The sequence below is a fragment of the Musca autumnalis genome, unplaced genomic scaffold (assembly GCF_047663935.1).
Source record: "Musca autumnalis isolate F117 unplaced genomic scaffold, ASM4766393v1 scaffold_2, whole genome shotgun sequence".
In the NCBI taxonomy this organism is placed as follows: Eukaryota; Metazoa; Arthropoda; class Insecta; order Diptera; family Muscidae; genus Musca; species Musca autumnalis.
Genome location: NW_027411755.1, coordinates 261,727,310 through 261,746,311, shown reverse-complemented (window position 1 = coordinate 261,746,311; position 19,002 = coordinate 261,727,310). Strand labels below are relative to the sequence as shown.

General features: G+C 34.0%; 1 protein-coding gene across 1 annotated transcript; it reads right to left on the bottom strand.

The window, feature by feature from the left end:
• Positions 1 to 6,997: 6,997 nt before the first annotated feature.
• On the bottom strand, positions 6,998 to 18,625 carry Tps1 (Trehalose-6-phosphate synthase 1). The gene is made up of 5 exons (XM_073964761.1): positions 17,922 to 18,625; positions 9,794 to 9,950; positions 8,271 to 9,550; positions 7,886 to 8,213; positions 6,998 to 7,675 (listed from the first exon to the last, which is right to left on the bottom strand). The coding sequence occupies exons 1-5, from the start codon at positions 18,053 to 18,055 to the stop codon at positions 7,133 to 7,135; spliced, it is 2,442 nt and encodes an 813-aa protein (XP_073820862.1). The 5' UTR covers positions 18,056 to 18,625; the 3' UTR covers positions 6,998 to 7,132.
• Positions 18,626 to 19,002: the final 377 nt, after the last annotated feature.

Sequence of the window (19,002 nt, the reverse complement as noted above, 5' to 3'; positions counted from 1 at the left end):
GTCATCGTGAAAGTATATTTGCTTAGAATGATAAGCAATAGAGTTAAGAAGTACAGAGTAATATTGAAATCACAATCAAAGAAAAAACACAAATGTTAAAAAGCGTGTAATTCGCTAATCCGTTTAAATCAGTTGAGGTGCATGTGCTTTTCGGATACAGGGAGTCTATCAATATGGATGGATTTGCCCATGTTTCATTCAGCGGCCAAAGTGTGCCATCAGTTGCATCTTACTATTCAAAAAATATTCAAGCGGGCAAAAATTGCGCGATGTGCATTTGATTATAAGGTGCATCCGATTTCAATTAAAAATATGCCGCCTATTAAAAATATGCCAATATAAATGATTTTAGACAGATTCGTCAAGACATGCGGATGTGCCACCACATCCTGTTTTGGGATAAATAGGGATATTACTCCCGAATCTTTGTAATTTGTGACACCTCTTTTTGGCAAATATTATAATCGCTTATTAAGGATTACATTTATGTAAAAATAATCAAAGAAAATCGCGGTTCAATTCGCGGAATTGTCAAAATATATTTTTGCAGAATATCCTACTTTCAAGGTATCTATATCCGGCGTTTTAGTGGATGGATTCGAACGCGAAAGGTCTTATTAGATCCGGCACGTAAAAAAACTAAAATCACGCGGGGTTCAGGCGTACCTGTACGACAGTTGTAAATTTTAAAGCCAAAAAATAGGTTTTTTCAGTAAATTTACGCACCAAATTTTGGCCTTTGGACTCCTTTGTAAGCTGTACGGAGCACACTCATGAGATATACATCGAACGACGTGGAATCGCGAGTTCTACAATCCTGTAACTAGTTTGAAAATATTATCCAGTTGCACCATCTAATTATAAGAAAAATTCGAAAAACACTGAAATCAAAACTTCAAAATGTCAGCATCGATTTTAGTGGGATGTAGTGTATATATCGAAAAGTCATTCACTAGAACCATGTTTTCCAAGGGGTATTCTTAGTTCTTTCTTTGAGCACAGGTTTGAATTTTGCGTGGTTTGGCCAGAAATCAAGAAAGAACACAAAAAAACTTGTTTACTTCAACACATTTTTCCCATTTTTTATATTACCACCAACGCAGCTTCCACGAAAATTATTTGTTATGGTCCATATTATGAGATCTTGGCTAAAACACTTCAATTAATATAAATGTATCCATGTTTTATAAAATATATTAACAGTTCGCGACTTATTAAATGGTGAACCTCAACTTCAACGATTGTAAAACTTTTTTGAATATTGCCATATGTATGTACGTTTGTGTGATCGTTGAGGAACTAACACGTTTTCAATAGAACGTTAGTCACTTGATTAAAAAACTCGAAGGTTATATTACGAAAATGAATAAAAGTTGTAAAAATATTATGCCAAATTTTTTTTTTTAAAATGATTTGTTTTTATTTACTGCGTTAATAGAATCAACCATGACTCTTTTTCTCGTAATTCAATACATATGGTCTGTTCCAGAACTGCAAAAATCTACTAATTTTTACTATTATTTTTTTGTTTTATTCGATAACAAGTCTGACTGAGAGTAAACAGCGATAAAAACGAGTTAATGACAAAATATGCAAGACGTTTCATAGGCTTACCTCATCTGTGGAATCAAAAAATAACTATTAGTAATATAAACAACTAGCAAAGTGCCCGCTACTTCGTATGCGTTAAATATACAAAACAAATAAACAATATATGTATAATATAGAATGGTGGAAACATTTTGTGTACTAATACGTACCACTTTAGTTCGATTTTCATCACGCCTAAACATCAAGAGCAATCCACATTTTTGAGATATTTTAATTGAGGTTCTCAGCGCAAATACGGCCTAACCCAACAACCGCCATCCTTATTTCCAGCTCTATCTGTTCCCCCAAAACCAATTATAGAACTATTTAGTACTTTACATGTAAATACATAAATACGAACCTCCTCCTATTATTTCAAAATTCCCTTTACACAATAACAAATTGCACCAAATCCTGTGCCATTTACAACTTTTCGTATATTTATTGCACATATTTCTGAAATCGGACGTTATAAGCAAATGATAACAGTAATCTTAATTCCAAATCTCACGAATCCAAATCTATCCGTTCATCCAATACAAAATTTTACCATACATGGAACCATTTCGTACCCCTTAGTGTATCTAATTCCACATTTTAGGATTCGAGCGCTATAATTTCACCCAAATCCTAATTGTACAAAATGTAGTACTTTTTGTAAGCATAAGTATGCATTTCCAAAACAAAGTACGCATTTCCAAAACTAACCCCAACAGTAATATTAACTCCAAAATTCAAGATTCCAGATCTAACCGTTCGCTCAAATCCAAGTTGTACCAAATTTAGTACCGTTTAGTACTTTTCGTCCATATAAGTACGAATTTCCAAAACTTCCTCAATCCTACACACCAGCAGTAATCTTTATTCAAAACTTGAAGATTCCAGCTCTAGCCGTTCGCTCAAATCCAAATTGAACCAAATTTAGTACTTTTCGTATTCATAAGTACGAATTTCCAAAACTACTTCCATATCTCAATCCTACACTCCAACAGTAATCTTAATTCCAAATTTCTTGATTCCAGCTCTACCCGTTCGCTCAAATCCAAATTGTACCAAATTTAGTACTTTTCCTACCCATAACTAAAAATTTCCAAAATTTTATCAATCCTACAATTCAACAGGTATTTTAATTCCAAACTTGAGGATGGCAGCTACATCAGATCTCCGAAATCCAAATTGTACCAAATTTAGTATCATTTAATTCAATTCAATTTTTTTTTTCAATTTATTTTCATAAATGGGAACCTAGCCCATAGGGCCAAGAGCGGTTCCAAAAGCTACAAAACATACACTACTCCAAAAGCTTAAATCTAACAATAAATTTAATTTGATAGTCTTAAAATTCATTAACAGGATGTAATTAAAGAAAATATGAAGATCTGTTTAGTAATCAGCTAAGCAATATTAGAAATAAGGAACATAAACAATCATAACAAAAATTTGTACTAGTCGAAAAATTATTAATCTTCAAAATCACTCCGATTGAAATGTTCAAATAACTTCATTTTATAACGGATTAAGGAGCCACTGAAGGTCTTAAGATCTTGCGGTAAACCATTGAACACACGGGCAACCCGTACCAAAAAGGATTTTTCCAAAAAAGGCGTCAAACGCGGTATATGAATTTGTTTATTCCTCTCCGATCTACTAAAAACAAATAACTCTAAAACAGAGGAAGGGGCTTGGATTTGTATCACCTTAAAGAAAAACAACATGCACCTAATATTCAGAAAAACATCAAACGAACTACCAAGAAATTCTTCTACATACGAAGAAATATGATCACGACGTTTAAGCACAAAAACATAGCGCATGACCCTATTAAGCAATAGCTTAAGCTTACGCAAAACATTGCCACAACTTCCACCAACAACCTCAATCTTCTTTATTTGCGTATCCGATATTCGGATGTAAAGCGATCATACAATAGTATTGTTTACATATTAAAAAATATATTTCAAAATATAGATATTATCTAAGTGTATGTAAGCTCTCGATTTTTAGCGGCATATAGTAAGTTGGTTTCATCTCTGTATCCCGTCCAATCTAGAATATTTTTTAGCCAGTATGTCTCCCTCCTGCCTCTGTTTCGGTTTCCTTCTATTTTGCTTTTTATAATGTTTTGTATAAATTTGTATTTTTCATTTCTCATTAGATGACCTAAGTATGAGATTTTTCGCGATTTAACAGTATGCAGGAGTTGTCTGTCATGGTTCATTCTTCGAAGAACTTCCTGGTTTGTTATATGTGCAGTATATGGTATTCTTAAAATTCGTCGATATATCCATATTTCGAAAGCTTCGAGTTTCTTCTCATCTGCACTTTTAATAGTCCAGGTTTCGACTGCATATAGTAGCACTGACCAAATGTAACATTTCACAAATCTTATCTTTGTTGCTAAGCAACCTCAATACAATACAAAAAATGTGGCATTATCAATGCATGTACTACCTGTATCCTAATTTTCTTAGGTAGGACAATATCCAAACAGTACAACTTTCTTAAAATAAAGTTTACCTTGGAAACTAAACAATTAACATGCAGATCAAACTCCAAACCACTATCAAGCAACAAACCAAGACACTTCATCGAGCTTACAACATCTATAGACTCCCTATAGATGGAAACATTTATAGAACTCTCTTGGAAGTTGCCAAAAAACATAGCCTTAGTCTTACTAGTATTTATTGAGAGCCCATTGTTGGACAACCATTTAGTACTTTTCCTACCCATAAGTAAACATTTTCAAAAGTACCTGAGTGCTATCTTCAAATAATAAGCTTAATTCCGAATTTCAGGATTCCAGATATACCCGATAACTCAAATCCAAATTTGGTACTATTCGTATCCATAGTACGAATTTCTAAACCTACCTCTAACAACAGTCCAACATCAATTTTAATTTCGAATTTCACGATTCCAAATGTATCCTATAACTGAAATCCAAATTGTACCAAATTTAGTACTATTTAGTACATTTCCTACCCATAACTACAAATTTCCAAAACTCTATCAATCCTACACTCCAACAGTACTCCTTATTCCAAATCTCGGGTTTCCAGCTATATCCGTTCACCCAAATGCAAACTGTACCAAATTTGGTACCATGTAGTACTTTCGTACCCATGAGTACGAATTTCTCCAACTACCTCAATCCTACACGCCAACAGTAATCTTAATTCCAAATTTCAAGATTACAACTGCATCCGATCACCGTAATCCAAATTGTATCAAATTTGATACCATTTAGTACTTTTCGCATCCAATGTACGAATTTCCAAACCTTCCTCTTTCAACACTCCAACAGTAATCGTAATTCCGAATTTCAGGATTCCAAATGTATCCGATCACATAAATTAAAATTTGGTACCCTTTAGTACTTATCGTACCCATAACTAAAAATTTCAAAAACTTCATCAATCCTACTTACCAACAGTAATCCTTATTCCGAATCTCGGGATTCCAGCTACTCTATCAACACTCCAACAGCAACTTTAATTCCGAATTTCACGATTCCAAATGTATCCCATCATTGAAATATAATTGTACCAAATTTAGTACTATTTAGTACTTTTCCTACCCATAACTAAAAATATCCAAAATTTTATCAATCCTACACTCCAATTGTACTCCTTATTCCAAATCTCGGAATTTCAGCTATATCCATTCACCCAAATCCAAATTGTACCAAATCTGGTACTATTTAGTACTATTCGTACCCAAGAGTACGAATATCCACAACTACCTCAATCCTACACGCCAACAATAATCTTAATTCCAAATTTCCGAATTACAGCTGCATCAGATCACCGTAATCCAAATTGTACCAAATTTAGTACCATTTAGTACTTTTTGTTCCCATAGGTCCGAATTTCCAAACCTACCTCAATCCAACACTCCAAAATTAATCTTACAGGCATGTCACAGAAACGAATTCCGATCGAAAGTTGAATTGATTCCGTATTTATCTTCTTCAGAAAACGAAAAACGAAGAATTTTTCGGAATGAAACCACTTTTGATTTTCGACCGGAATCTAAAGAAGCTAAGACAAAAACGATCGAAATGAAATTTCGGAATTGCAACCATTCCGATCGGAATCTGTGACATACCTGTTAATTTCGAATTTCAGGATTGCAAATTTATCTGATCACCCAAATCCAAATTGTACCAAATTTGGGTACCATTTAGTACTCCAATAGTAATCTTAATTCCAAATTTCACTATTCCAGCTCTATCCGATCTCTTAAATTCATATTGTACCAAATTTGGTACCATTTAGTACTTTTCGCACCCAAAAGTACGAATTTCCAAAATACCTCTATCCTACACCCCGACTGTAATCCTAATTCTAAATTTCAGGATACCAGCTCTATCCGTTCCCCAAAATCCAAATTGTACCTTATTTGGTACTATTTAGTACCTTTCGTACCAATATGTACGAATTTCGAAAACTACCTCCATATCTCAAACCTACGCTTCAACAGTAATAGTAATTCCAAATTTCAGAATTCCAACTTTATCGGTACCCAAATTCAAATTGTACCAAATTTAGTACCATTTAGTACTATTCGTACACATGAGTACACATTTTCAAAACCACCTCCTTATATCAACTTATCTTCTAAACCTTGATTTGCATTCCAAATTTCAAGATTTTAGCTGTATCCGTTCACGTAATACCAAATAGTACTAAATTTAGTAACTTTTAATACTTTTCGTACACTTATAGTTCGAATTTCCAAAAACCATTCGGTACACCTTTCTAACTCTCCCTCAGTTAACCTCATTCCAAATTTCAGAATTCTAGCTCTTCGCGTTTGCCCAATATACCAACGGGTACCATATTTAGTACCTTTTAGTACTTTTAGTACAGTTCTAGTTCGAATTTCCAAAAATCCAGCCTTATCTGACACCTTCGGACCAAGAGTGACCCTCACCCAAAATTTCAAGATTCTAGCTTTAGCCGTTTAGTCTGGGCGTTGATTATCAGTCAGTCAGTCAGTCAGTCAGTGAGTCAGTGAGTCATCATTACTGAACTCTTTTATAAGTATAGATTAACAACTACGAAGCTACGTAGCAAAGCAAACACGTACCATTTGTATTTCTGATGCAGTGTGCAACCAAGTTCTTCTCCCTTAAATACCAAACATTTTTAACCATTTTGATCACCATTGAACTAGATGAACCAAAGGGGCGAGATAAACGAATAGAACAAGATTAACAAATGGGAAATGGAGATGTATGAAAGAGGAGGATATGGTACAAATCGATTTTTTAACAAAATCGTTCTTTTGAAATACATTGTTCCTTCCGGAAAAACACAACAAGTAAACGGCGGAAATTCTCCACATGCAAATATTTAAAGCTTGGGTTTTCTAAATTGGAAAACCACATTCACACACACTATTTATAAGTAATACATATAAACAAATATTTATTGATAGACATTATTAACAAACTGATATTAAGGTACACATCTAGGGGGATTATCATTCTCCATAGTTTTGGAATGAATACTTCTTATAAATTCATTGGAATGCATTAAACATTCTGCACATCCAGACTATTCGAATTGGTGGCAATTTCCAGAGACATTTGTGTGCGAACGCCGTCTCCTTTTGGATTACGGTAGGTAAGTGAATTTGCCCGCGCCTTACGTCCCATAAAGTGACGTTCAACCCATTTTAACATTGTATAGACCGAATCTGTCGAAGGCAAACGATGATCAGCAGCTGTTTTCACAATATCGGATGATGTGACACGGAATGTACGGGCCATACCCTTGAGGGCAATCATTGCATCTTCATCGGTTAAATCATCACCAACATAAATAATTTTAATGCGTTCACTCCAATCGACACCAAATGAGGTACGCAAAATATATATGGAAGCACGACCTTTATTCCATTGAACGGGTGGACGAGCTTCCAAGGCACAATGGGCCTCTGTTGCCCGGAAACCATATTTGATCATTAGGCTGCGGGCCTTTTCGATCATGGCTGGTCTAAGTTGATTGGGTGTTTCACGATAATGAAAGGTTAGGAGAGCACCTTTGTTTTCAACCCAGGCACCATCACGACAAACCTGCGCAAACAATAAAAAGAATATGCCATAATATGATTTCAATAATAGACTTCATAATATATGCTTTGTTTCAGAACCTGAAAGAAGCTACTATTCTTTACTACGATAACATTTTTCCTTCATGTTATTGAAAAAAATAGTAAAAATTAGTAGATTCTTGTAGTACTGGAACAGACCAATAATTTCAATAAGCTGGTTTTCCAAACTTACCGTATCCTGCAAAGCTTTTAGTAGTTCACTGACTTTGTTCTCAAATTCTATGGGCATGGGATGTACGAATTTACTACCATCTGGATGTAGAATTTCCAGACCATGATTACCGGCATATGTTATACCATCAATGCCCACCATTTTCTTAACATTGTCCACATTGCGGCCGGAGATTATGGCCACATAGACATCTGAATGATTGGAGAGTTTAAAAAGTAGATTTTTCATTTCTGGGGATAATGTGGCTAAATCTGGATGAGGGGCTATAGGTGCGAGGGTACCATCATAATCCAATAATAATGCCAATTTGTGATTGTAGCCAATATATCTGGGGAAAAATGAAAAATGTTATTGAAATTTGTAGCAGCAACAGTTTTTAACTTACTTCAACAAATAATCATCGAAATCATCCACAGTTACCGGCTGCATTGTGGTAGTACCAACATCATCCATTTCCAGTGTACCCATAGCCTTGAGGAAACAACGCATCCAATGATTGACATCACACTCTGATTCACGTCTTCTCAAACGGCTCATACGTAGTATTCTCTCATCTTCTGGCATTGTTAAGGCTCTGTGTATAACTTCAGCTGCTTGATGTATCTCATAGGGATTACTAATTAAAGCCTCGTGCATCATTTCTCCCGCCCCGGCAAATGGAGATATAATGAGTACGCCGGGAACTGGATTTATTTGACAGGCTACAAATTCCTTGGCCACCAAATTCATGCCATCTCTGAGAGGAGTTACTAAGCAGACTGCAGCATCACGATAAAGAGCAGCCAATTCATCTTGAGCCACATAATCATAAATATAACGTATGGGAGCCCAATTGGCTGTTGTAAAACGTCCATTGATACGACCCACCAATTGATCCACCTCTTCCTTTAACTCTCGATACTCCTTAACATCCGTACGTGAGGGTACTGAAATTTGCAACAGCGAAACTTTTTCCTTATGCTGTGGATACTTTTCCAACAGAACCTCAAATGCCATTAAACGATGCACCAAACCTTTGGTATAGTCCAGGCGATCAACACCCAAAATTGTCTGTTGTTGCTCAGTGCCTTTCAAAACACTTGGCGCCTCCTTAGCCAGATTGACAAAACGTTCATAGGGTATACCAATCGGCAATGGACGCACACGTACCGTACGTCCACCATGTTCTACCAATAGATTGTTACGATCCACACGACAACCCAAGTTACGTTGACAACAATCCACAAAATTCAAGCAATAGTCTTGTATGTGAAAACCAACCAAATCACAGCCTAGCATACCCTGTAGAATTTCATCGGACCATGGGAACAAACGGAAAATATCCCATGGTGGGAAGGGAATGTGCAAGAAGAATGCCAAACGACAGGGTAGTTTCTTTTCCTCCGCCTGTTCTCGTACCCAATTGGCGGCCAACATCAGATGATAGTCATGGATCCAAACAATTGGAGGGTTCTTGTCATTGCCATTGTTATTGGCAAGACACTTTTCCAAGGCTTCTATAGTGCGGGCTGCAAAATGTTTATTCACCGTTATGTAATCATTCCAGTGATCAGCACCAAAGGTAGCTCGGCCAGGCATGGAGTGAAATAGTGGCCAGAATATTTTATTGCAACAACCATTGTAATAACTGTCGAATATTTTTGGATTTATATTAACCGAAACGACCTGTTGAAGGGTGGAAGAGAAGAAATATTTTAAGATGAAATATGAAAATTTCCAGAATAGTTGCATTAAATGAATTATTTCAGTTAGTTACATATATGAAATAATGCATAACAATTGTATCTTTTCTGATTCATTAAGATATCACTGACTGATACCTTTTTACAGTGTTTTTTTTTTTGTGTATATGAACAGAGCTATTGCAAATACTTATTTGCTTTGTTTCCACAAAATAAGAATGTTTACCTGTTCAGATTTCAGACCAGCTGTTGGTGTTTGATCCGTTGGAATTGATTCCGGTATAGGTTCATTTGGATCCTTTAAATGAATGCCAGACCAACCAACCCACAAACCATGACCCCGAATAACAACTGGACACACAGCCGTAACCAAACCACCAGCACTGAAAATTGACAATAAAGTTTAGATACAAATGAGTTTGGAAATGTATTGGGGTGCATCAATATTATTTTTTTAATTACAAAAGCAATATTAGAATTAAAACTACATACATAAACTGTCCATATTATGTATGGTATGATATGAAAAAAAAAACAACAAACAGGGAAAAAACTAAACATCGATTGCGTGCAACGTCATAGGCGTATAATAAATTGAATATATACGTATAAAGTATACGCAACATAGTCATTAGCATTTCGACGCAAAGCTTTGAAACACCATACAGTTATTTGCCAACGATAGAGATGTTTGAAAATTAAATATATACAGAAAAACGTATTAAAGCTGGAACTAAGTCTTTCCTGTTGTGTGGTGGAACGACGTGGAATGAGTTACAACTGAGTTATTAAACGTTTACAATTTTGCATCAATATCAGAGATTAACCTTAAAGGATTTTGGATTATTTGTATTTGTTTAACATTGTTGATATCCCAACTGTTACTTCATTTACAGAAATTTGTTTTAATTTATTTACTTTTTACACCAACATTATAAATCGTCTTATTTTTTTTTTGTTAAAAAAAGTACAATAAGGGCCATTATTATATGTGTTCTTTTACTATCTGATGGATTTCAAAATGCAAAATAAATCAAATTGGAGGCACCAAAAATATAATTTTTACATTGAAAGTTAATTTTGAGAAGCTCCTCCTTCAAATTCAATCATCACTTTTAACTTTAAGTTAGCCGGAAAGTTATAAATCTGTTTGGTAAATCCAAACTATAACAAAAGAAGACTTATAATAATGGGGGTAAAAGTATTTTAGTTGTTTTAGGATCAAAATTGTCATTACAGAATCCAATAGATTTGATGCTGTTTAAACAAAAGTACTTTGGAGGTAGCCAAAACAGACTTGTCCTTGTGGCTATTTTTCCCATAAATTAAGCACTTATTGGGAAATTCAATGGATTTTATAGACAAAATCTTTAGTGATTAGAGTTGTTTAACACTCTGGCAGTTACCTCAAATAATATATAGCGATTGGTATCCCATAAATTTGTGTATTTTGATTCTTGAGCAATGTTTAAGCCAGTTTCCATTAGCCCTTTATGTAAGAATCGACCAAAAAATCGTATCTATAAGGCATTTATTCCACGATAATAATAATATTTTGAAGTCCTCAGGGTGTTAACATTGTGTATACAATAGGGTTATGACTTTTTGACATTTTTTCTCCAAAATGATTTCCTATAGCAGGGATGAATGAAGTTTTGCCTAATAATCACTACGCTATCGTTTATTCCATTGAAATATAAAAAAGTTCACGCACAAATCGATTTTAAAAAATAATTTTTTGAAAAAAATGTATGAAATGAAATTTTTTTTTAATTATTTTTTTTTTGCACGAATGAATAAATATAAGCCTACTAATAACTATAATAATGTTTATTTCATTCAAATATTGAAAATGGTCATGCACAACCACTTTGAAAAAATTTAAAATTTTTTGTTTTTTTGTTAAAAAAATTATATACTTAAATAAAAGCGTTTACGACATTTTTACGATTCTCAGAATTGAAGAAAATTAGTGAAAAATAAATGTTATGTCAGTTTAATTGTCTCATGTGACTCTAAAGTTTATTTTCAATTGTATATCTGCTTACAGTGACTTCAAAAAATTGTCCATAATTTTGATAAATTCAAATTTTAAAATAATTTTGTGCGTGAGGTTTTTTCACCGAATCACCTTATAATTATGATTTTATGTAATCTTATGGCAAAACTCATCACTCTATGATACAGGGATATGAGGTTGTAAAAAAGTCATAACCCTAGTATACAATCAAAATCTATTCAAAAATTTGTTAAACATTTTTTTATACCATAGTGCAAGAATTAAATTAAATTCTTTTTGTTTTATACCATTTTGTGACAGACAGACCGTTCTATATTTTTCTATATAAATTTACGTTTTTAACTGAAAAATACTTCACTTATATTAGTTCCTTTAGAAAACTGTGTTTTATACGATGCAAAACCTAATAAACAAATTCATAGGCCAACTTCAAAAGCTTGTCTTTAAAGTTTGCTTCTTATCAATTTTTTAAAATATGCACAAAATAATTGTTGAATTGAATATATGATTTGGCTTAAAACTTCACACATTATAAAATTTATTCCAAACGTAGACCAAGTTTCAAGAAGTTATATATTGGAAACCATCGGGTACGTCCTTAACAAAAGTTCAAAATTCGCTTTAATTTCGCTTGAGTGCAGTTTTGACCGAATGTACTCCCTGTGGTCCTGTTTACAGCGATATATGTCCATGTATCCCGATATAGTGCTCGAAAATCTGTAAAAACTCATGGGCCCAAGGTGGACACGATAAAGAGTAAACAACTTTGCACTTTGTAATATTTCTCTCAAACTTAAATTAATTTCGAAGATTTATTTTATCGGACAACTCCTTCATGTATCTCTCTCACAGAAGTTCAAGATTTTTGCTTATGTGTTTCTAAATTTTTCATGGGCAAGTTCTTTCTTCATAAAATAAATTCGTACGGTGTCCAACTAAAATGGCTGTGTTGCACGACAACTATCGAAAGGAATGATTCCCTAAATTAGATCCACATACAAATGGGCTATGTCCGTTCATTCCTTCATGTACAAGTTCAACACGCATTTTTTTATAGCAAAACGTCCGCATAAGATAAATACCCCATAAGTTTCAATATTTTTGTCGACAAGCTCATACTTCCAAAAAAGGCCACACAGTTCTGAAAACCCACAAAATACATAATACATAATTCGTCAGTAGATGAAAGCAAAGACATAGAACAAATAAGACTAGACAAAATGCATGCAACAAAAAAATGTTTACGAAACTATGTATAGAAACATTACCCTTAACAGGTTGCAGTTAATTCAAAATCGCAACCAAGGAGGAACATTTTATGTAATGGTATCAGAAACGAAATTTATGAATTCAAGGATCTATTCAAGAATAATTCCATGTCAATTGGATCGGTAAATTCGGTTAAATACGTAAAAATATATAAAAGGAAAAAATGTTATTTCGCCATATCGTAACATAACATTATGTTAAATTCAAAAGCCATCCACTGATGAATGATAGCGTTAAAATGTCCTATCTTGTTATATTTATGTCTTTGATGAAAGTCTCAATTCACACAGAGTGAGGGTATCCCTGTTGGCAAAAACTAACTAACTACGACCCCACTTGTAGAGAAGTTTCGCACTGCTGAAATACCAAGGAAATGTCGTCAACATAACGCTAAGGGTCATTATTATATGTGTTCTTTTACTATCTGATGGATTTGAAAACGCTATAAATCTGTTCGGTAAATCCAAAATATAACAAAATTCGAATTATAATAATGGGGGTAAGAGGTATTTTTTCACCGTTGAAAATGTTACGTTGTTTGGCCTGGAATCGATTCTGAGAATTCAGTGATAGGCGGGCGTGAATACCATTGCAACACGGTCGAACCCTCAACTGAAAACCTTCTTTCCCAAAAATGATTTATTTAGGGGGTTCTCAGAATTTCGTGAACTTTTTTTCGGACAGTATGAAATTGGAAGATATGAAAAATATGAGCTCTTTTGGATTTTTGGGCCTTTATCTTGACAATTGACTGATTCGGATGGAAAATATTGTTTAAATCTTCAAAATAAATGAAATCCGAAATGAAATAAAAGCTATACCACAACGCTTGAGGAAGGGGCTATGGCCACTTAAATTTCACAAAATCGAAACATTTTTATTGGGTTTGGGTTTTATTTGCAACTATTGTGATATCTTCGTTGTTTGATCACCTACGAGAACCTACTTTACATCAAAGACATAAAGTAATAAAGACCTGACAAAATGCATGCAACAAAAAAATGTTTACGATACTTTGTATAGAAACATTACCCTTAACAGGTTGCAGTTAATTCAAAATCGCAACCAAGGAGGAACATTTCATGTAATGGTATCAGAAACGAAATTTATATATTCAAGGATCTATTCAAGAATAATTCCATGTCAATTGGATCGGTAAATTCGGTTAAATACGTAAAAATGTATAAAAGAAAAAAATGTTATATCACCATATCGTAACTTAACATTATGTTAAATTCAAAAGCCATTCACTGAAGAATGATAGCAAAAGAAATGTCTTATCTTGTTGTATTTATGTCTTTGTTTACATCATTAGAAAGGTGATATTTTCTACTTTCATTGTCAGGTTTTGCTTTTGGTATACCCCTTATAGAAGCTTAGATATTCGCTTTGAAAAAAAACGTTGTTTTTTTATCCACATAAGTTTTTTGCCCATTCCGACCCCTAAATATAATCCGACCATCACCAAAATCAATAGGCTTCTTCACCTCCGGGACCCCCATAAACATCCAAAATTTCGTCACGATCCGATCGAAATTGCGACCTGTAGCGTGATTTCAAGGTTTAGATGGACAGATGGACGGACACAGATCGACTCAGCTCGTCGACACATTCATTTTGGTATGTATAAGTATGGGTCTACGACCATTATTTCGATGCGTTACAAACTTTTTGGCAAAACCAACTTATAATACCCTCCCCACATAGTGGTGTAGGGTATAAAAACTTGTACCTAAGCGATAACCTTAAAAAATTTTTGACGGATTTATGGCGAAAAAAAACTATCTTAATAATGGATAGTTTTTTCGCCATTAAAATCGAAATTTTGACTACGATAGTTTATAATTTTTTAAAAATAGATATTTTTAATTCCGTTTCGCTTAAGTACAAGATTATTAGTTTCTTAATGATCCCTCAAAAACATATGCTGATTGGTTTATTCGTTTTTGAGCTACCGTGGACACTGCAAACTGCTTTAGTAAAGACAGTGTTTCGTATGTGGTAATTTTTCAGAACACTGTGCAATATTTTTCAACAAAAAAATCAGAAAGTAGCTCAAGGTGTGATCTATCAGATGAAAACAAAACCTTCTAAAAAATTTGGTAGATTTCTTGTAAAAAATTCATGAAAATGACATTTTTCGTGCTCAAATACTAAAGACCAAGTTCGACCTAATAAAAAGATTTCAGAGTCACATTTGAATTAGGTCGAACTTGGTCTTTAGTCATTTACCAGATATGACTTAAGCAAGAATGCCATGCATCTTATGTGTAGAGGCCTTAAGTTTGAAAGAAAAATATAAGGGTCTACAAAATATGAGCCGAATCGGTTGATCCTTTGCAGAGTTATGGTGAGCATCAGACAGCGAGATAAGAAGGCGGACGACCGGGCTAAATCGGATTTCGTCCAAACTTATTTGGGGTCATAAACATTTTTTATGTTTAAACACATCCTGGAAAGGTTAAGGGGTGAGGGTGTAAACATGGTGGAATAATACCCCGTTTATATATAACCGGATTTAACAAACCGACTGGGTTTTAAATGTCAATTCCATTGCTTATATTTCAAATAAATCCTCATAAAAAAGATTAACCCTGCAAAAGTCTATAATATAAACGCCGTGTAAGAAGGTGTTACATCAAATCATACCAAACGTCAAATTTTATCACAATAATGTATTACTGTGAATTGCTTGTTTATATTTGTATGATATTTTATTCACAATAGTACATTTTGACATCTAGTCTGAAAATCAGCTGTTTTTGGCGCTGTACCTTGTTATTTTTTTTTTTTTTTGGAATATGGTTGTTCTTGGTAAAGGTACCCAGACGTAAACCACCTTGTTATTGTGCCATGGGTGTAAATATGTCTCTCATCGGACTAATGGTTTAAAGGCCTCGGTACACAAGAGGCATGGCAATCTTGCTTTCAAGTCATTTCTGGCAAAAGAATGAGAAGCAGCTGAACCAAATTCGACCTAGGTTGCGCTTTGCCAGAAATAACTTAAGCAAGAAAGCCTGCCGCTTATGTACCGAGGTCTTACATAAATTTGCCTGAAATCTGTTTCAGACAATTTGGCATGTATAGCTTTGTTCCTTTACTTTTTTAATGGTAAAAGTGGTAAAAGCGGAAAGGGTCAAAATTGCTCAAACTTGCTCTCTCATGAACATTTTTAACAGAAAAGTAAAGGAACGGAAAAATTGTAGATCTGGTAGCAATGTCAAAAAGAAACATAAAAAATCAAATTTCTTCTTTTATTTCACAGTTTTTAATTTTGTTTTGTTCGACTTTTTCTTCTGTTTTTCGTTCATTTTTTCTTCATTGTGAAAGAATCGTCAAACAAATGTCGAAAAATCAGTCCTACCATTTTTTACCTGCAGAAATTTGTCTGGTAGCCTGTGGTAGAAGAGAAAGGCATGTGTATGTATCTGTTTGGTTTACACTATACTCTCTATTGGAAACGGATTTAAATTTATAGCATTAAGACTCATCTCTTTGTATTTTTGCGAATGCCACCACTCCTTAGACAATGGGCCCTTCTGTACTGGTTGGTGCACACCACAGTTTTTGAAGGAATTATCAGATATGTTTCCAACTTTATACATTGTAATATTTTTTTAAATTTAGATCCATTTGAGGACAATGTTGGTCCACTCTTTTGTGTACCTCTCACACAAAAGTTCACAATTTTTTACACTAAAATTGGCTATAAGGTATTTTTTGATATTAGCGTGATACGTAGTACTTGTGGTCCCAATTACAAATATTTAATTCTCTTCGCATCAATATAAACTTCATAAGGGTGCCTCAGAGAATGAATGAAATTCCGTTTCAGACAATTTAGAGCAGATTTTTGCACTTAATGGATGCTTAAGACATAGACTCCGATCTTGTGGAAATTTATCACAGGTAGACCTTGTCGTAACTGCATATTTACGTAATATTGGCCCAAAAATTAAAAAATGGGTTTAGTGGCGAAACTTCTATTGTATAAAACGCCATTTGGATTAGATGAGGATTTATTTGACGTATATGTAATGAAAATGGCATTTGATATCCAGTGGATTTATTAAATCCGGTTATATGCAAACGTACTTTAAACTTTAATAAAAATAGTTATGCTGCATTTTTAATAGAATAACTCTACACATGGTTTAATAAGAAAGGTTAGCCAAAGCTTTATGTCAATTTAAATTTTTTCATTCGAGTATGCCTAAAACTTCAAAACAATATAAACAAACTGTGTATGTATGTGTGGTGTTTGAATAATATGCCAAACAATTTTAAAAACAATCGAATTCAATGATTTTTAAAATTGTTTTTAAACCATTTGTATGGAAGAAATTGGTGAGATTTGCATTGAAACAATCGGTTTATCATATTCACAACTCGATTATGTGGAGAAAACTTAACTCTTCATTCATTTTTCGCCTTTTTTATAAAATGCTCAAAAAATGCATTGTAAACAAACCCACTTGTTGCTTTTATTTTGAAGTTTTAGGAATTCAAGAAAAACAAGGGTTCTATAGATTTTTTTCATTTAAATCTACCTCTTTACTTATACCATGACTCTACACATTCTATTATTTGTAGCATCGTGTTCGAAATGTAACTATTTATAGCATAATAAGATGTCAAACACAGTTATCACTTACTACTGTCTATCAACTATTGCTAACCACTGGCCCATGTAACTTGATTACCATACATTCTTACTTTTCTCATAAAAAACAACAGCAGCAACAACAACAAGAACAAATTAATATACAAATACTACAATCAATAGTGATAAGAATAAAAAAATTCCTGATTAACGAAGAAAATTATAATTAGTGTTGTTATTGTTTTTGTTGTTATTGCCATTATGAAAGGCCCTATCTATCAATCAGGCAGCAAGAAGCAGTTCCGACGAGGACACAATGACAATGGACTCAATGTCACTGACATTTCAGGCAATCCGAAACGATCTCCAAAGATCAAAGTCGTCACAATACTTTTTTTTCTTTCTCATATCCCCGTTCATCTTCGTCATCACAGTTAATTGGCCATAAAAAGAAACACTTACCTTGCTTTACGTTCCAATTTTCCGGTTGTGGGATTTCTAACCAACACAAAAGGCAGCCGATTGGAAACAACAATTAAGCTGGCTTTTGTGGTGGGCTCGGCTGAGTTGGTAACAATTATTTCCGTTTCAACCATTGTTGTTGTTTCTCACTAGTTTGTGTTATTGCGTTTTAGAAGGTGACAGTTAAAAAAGTTTTCTTGTTTTTTTGTTGTTTGGTTTTGCACTAAAAATTCATTATCCTTAAATTCACTCCTTTTTCCACTTCCAACACCGAATTGTTTTGTGGATATGTCACTCAACAATAGACTTTGAGTTTTTATTTCAAATTAATGCGAATTGTCTTTTTGTAAAGACGCTCGTTCCTCGGTGTACCCTCGAGCAGATGAGTCTGTGATCACAACCGAAACAGTTCTGAATAAAATAGACCGTAGACAAACAACCTATAGCTAGCGCCAAAACCAAACCCCGATGCAAACACACAAAAAATGCAGTTCGGAGCGGCTCATTATCGTTCTCATTCGGCTGCATTTAAATGCATCGATCAGTAATGTTCCGCTGCCCGCTGGCCACCGACGTCAGCAATCGTTGTTTGTTTCTTATCAGTCGAAGAAAGCAAAGCTCGACCAGATGAGAACAACAATAGAGATAGAGAAGAGGATAGGATCAAATGGTAAGCCTGTAACTACTTTACGGTGTATTTGATTAACTTATCATCAGCTCACTTACTATTTATTGTTGTCGTTGTTGTCATTGTCTTATTGTTTTCAATGTTTAGTTTTGCACAAATAAACTGTTAAATTCTTTGGCAAATAATTACAAAATACAAATGTAAGAATGTTTGTATGGCAGTGTGCGTCTGTGTTTGCCGTTTCTTTTGATGATGGCATTTTCGAATATGATCTCCTTCTGGTTTTGATTACATTTCTTTCATGTTTTCTGCCATGGTCTATCAACATTTCAGGTCATATCTGGTGTATTCCAGCGATTTCTTTTCGTCGTCTCTACGCCCCAGGCGACGACATTGTTGTATTCTAAATATTTATTTTGAATTATTTGTGGCTATTTAAATAGTTGGACTTTT

What these genes read in the sequence shown, in the direction of transcription:
- Tps1 (XM_073964761.1), bottom strand. Translation starts at nt 18,055, where the DNA reads ATGGTTGAAACGGAAATAATTGTTACCAACTCAGCCGAGCCCACCACA. An exon ending in AAATTGGAACGTAAAGCAAG is followed by an intron (nt 9,951 to 17,921) that starts GTAAGTGTTTCT and finishes GTCAATTTTCAG; the next exon opens with TGCTGGTGGTTTGGTTACGG. An exon ending in TTCGATGATTATTTGTTGAA is followed by an intron (nt 8,214 to 8,270) that starts GTAAGTTAAAAA and finishes ATTTTTCCCCAG; the next exon opens with ATATATTGGCTACAATCACA.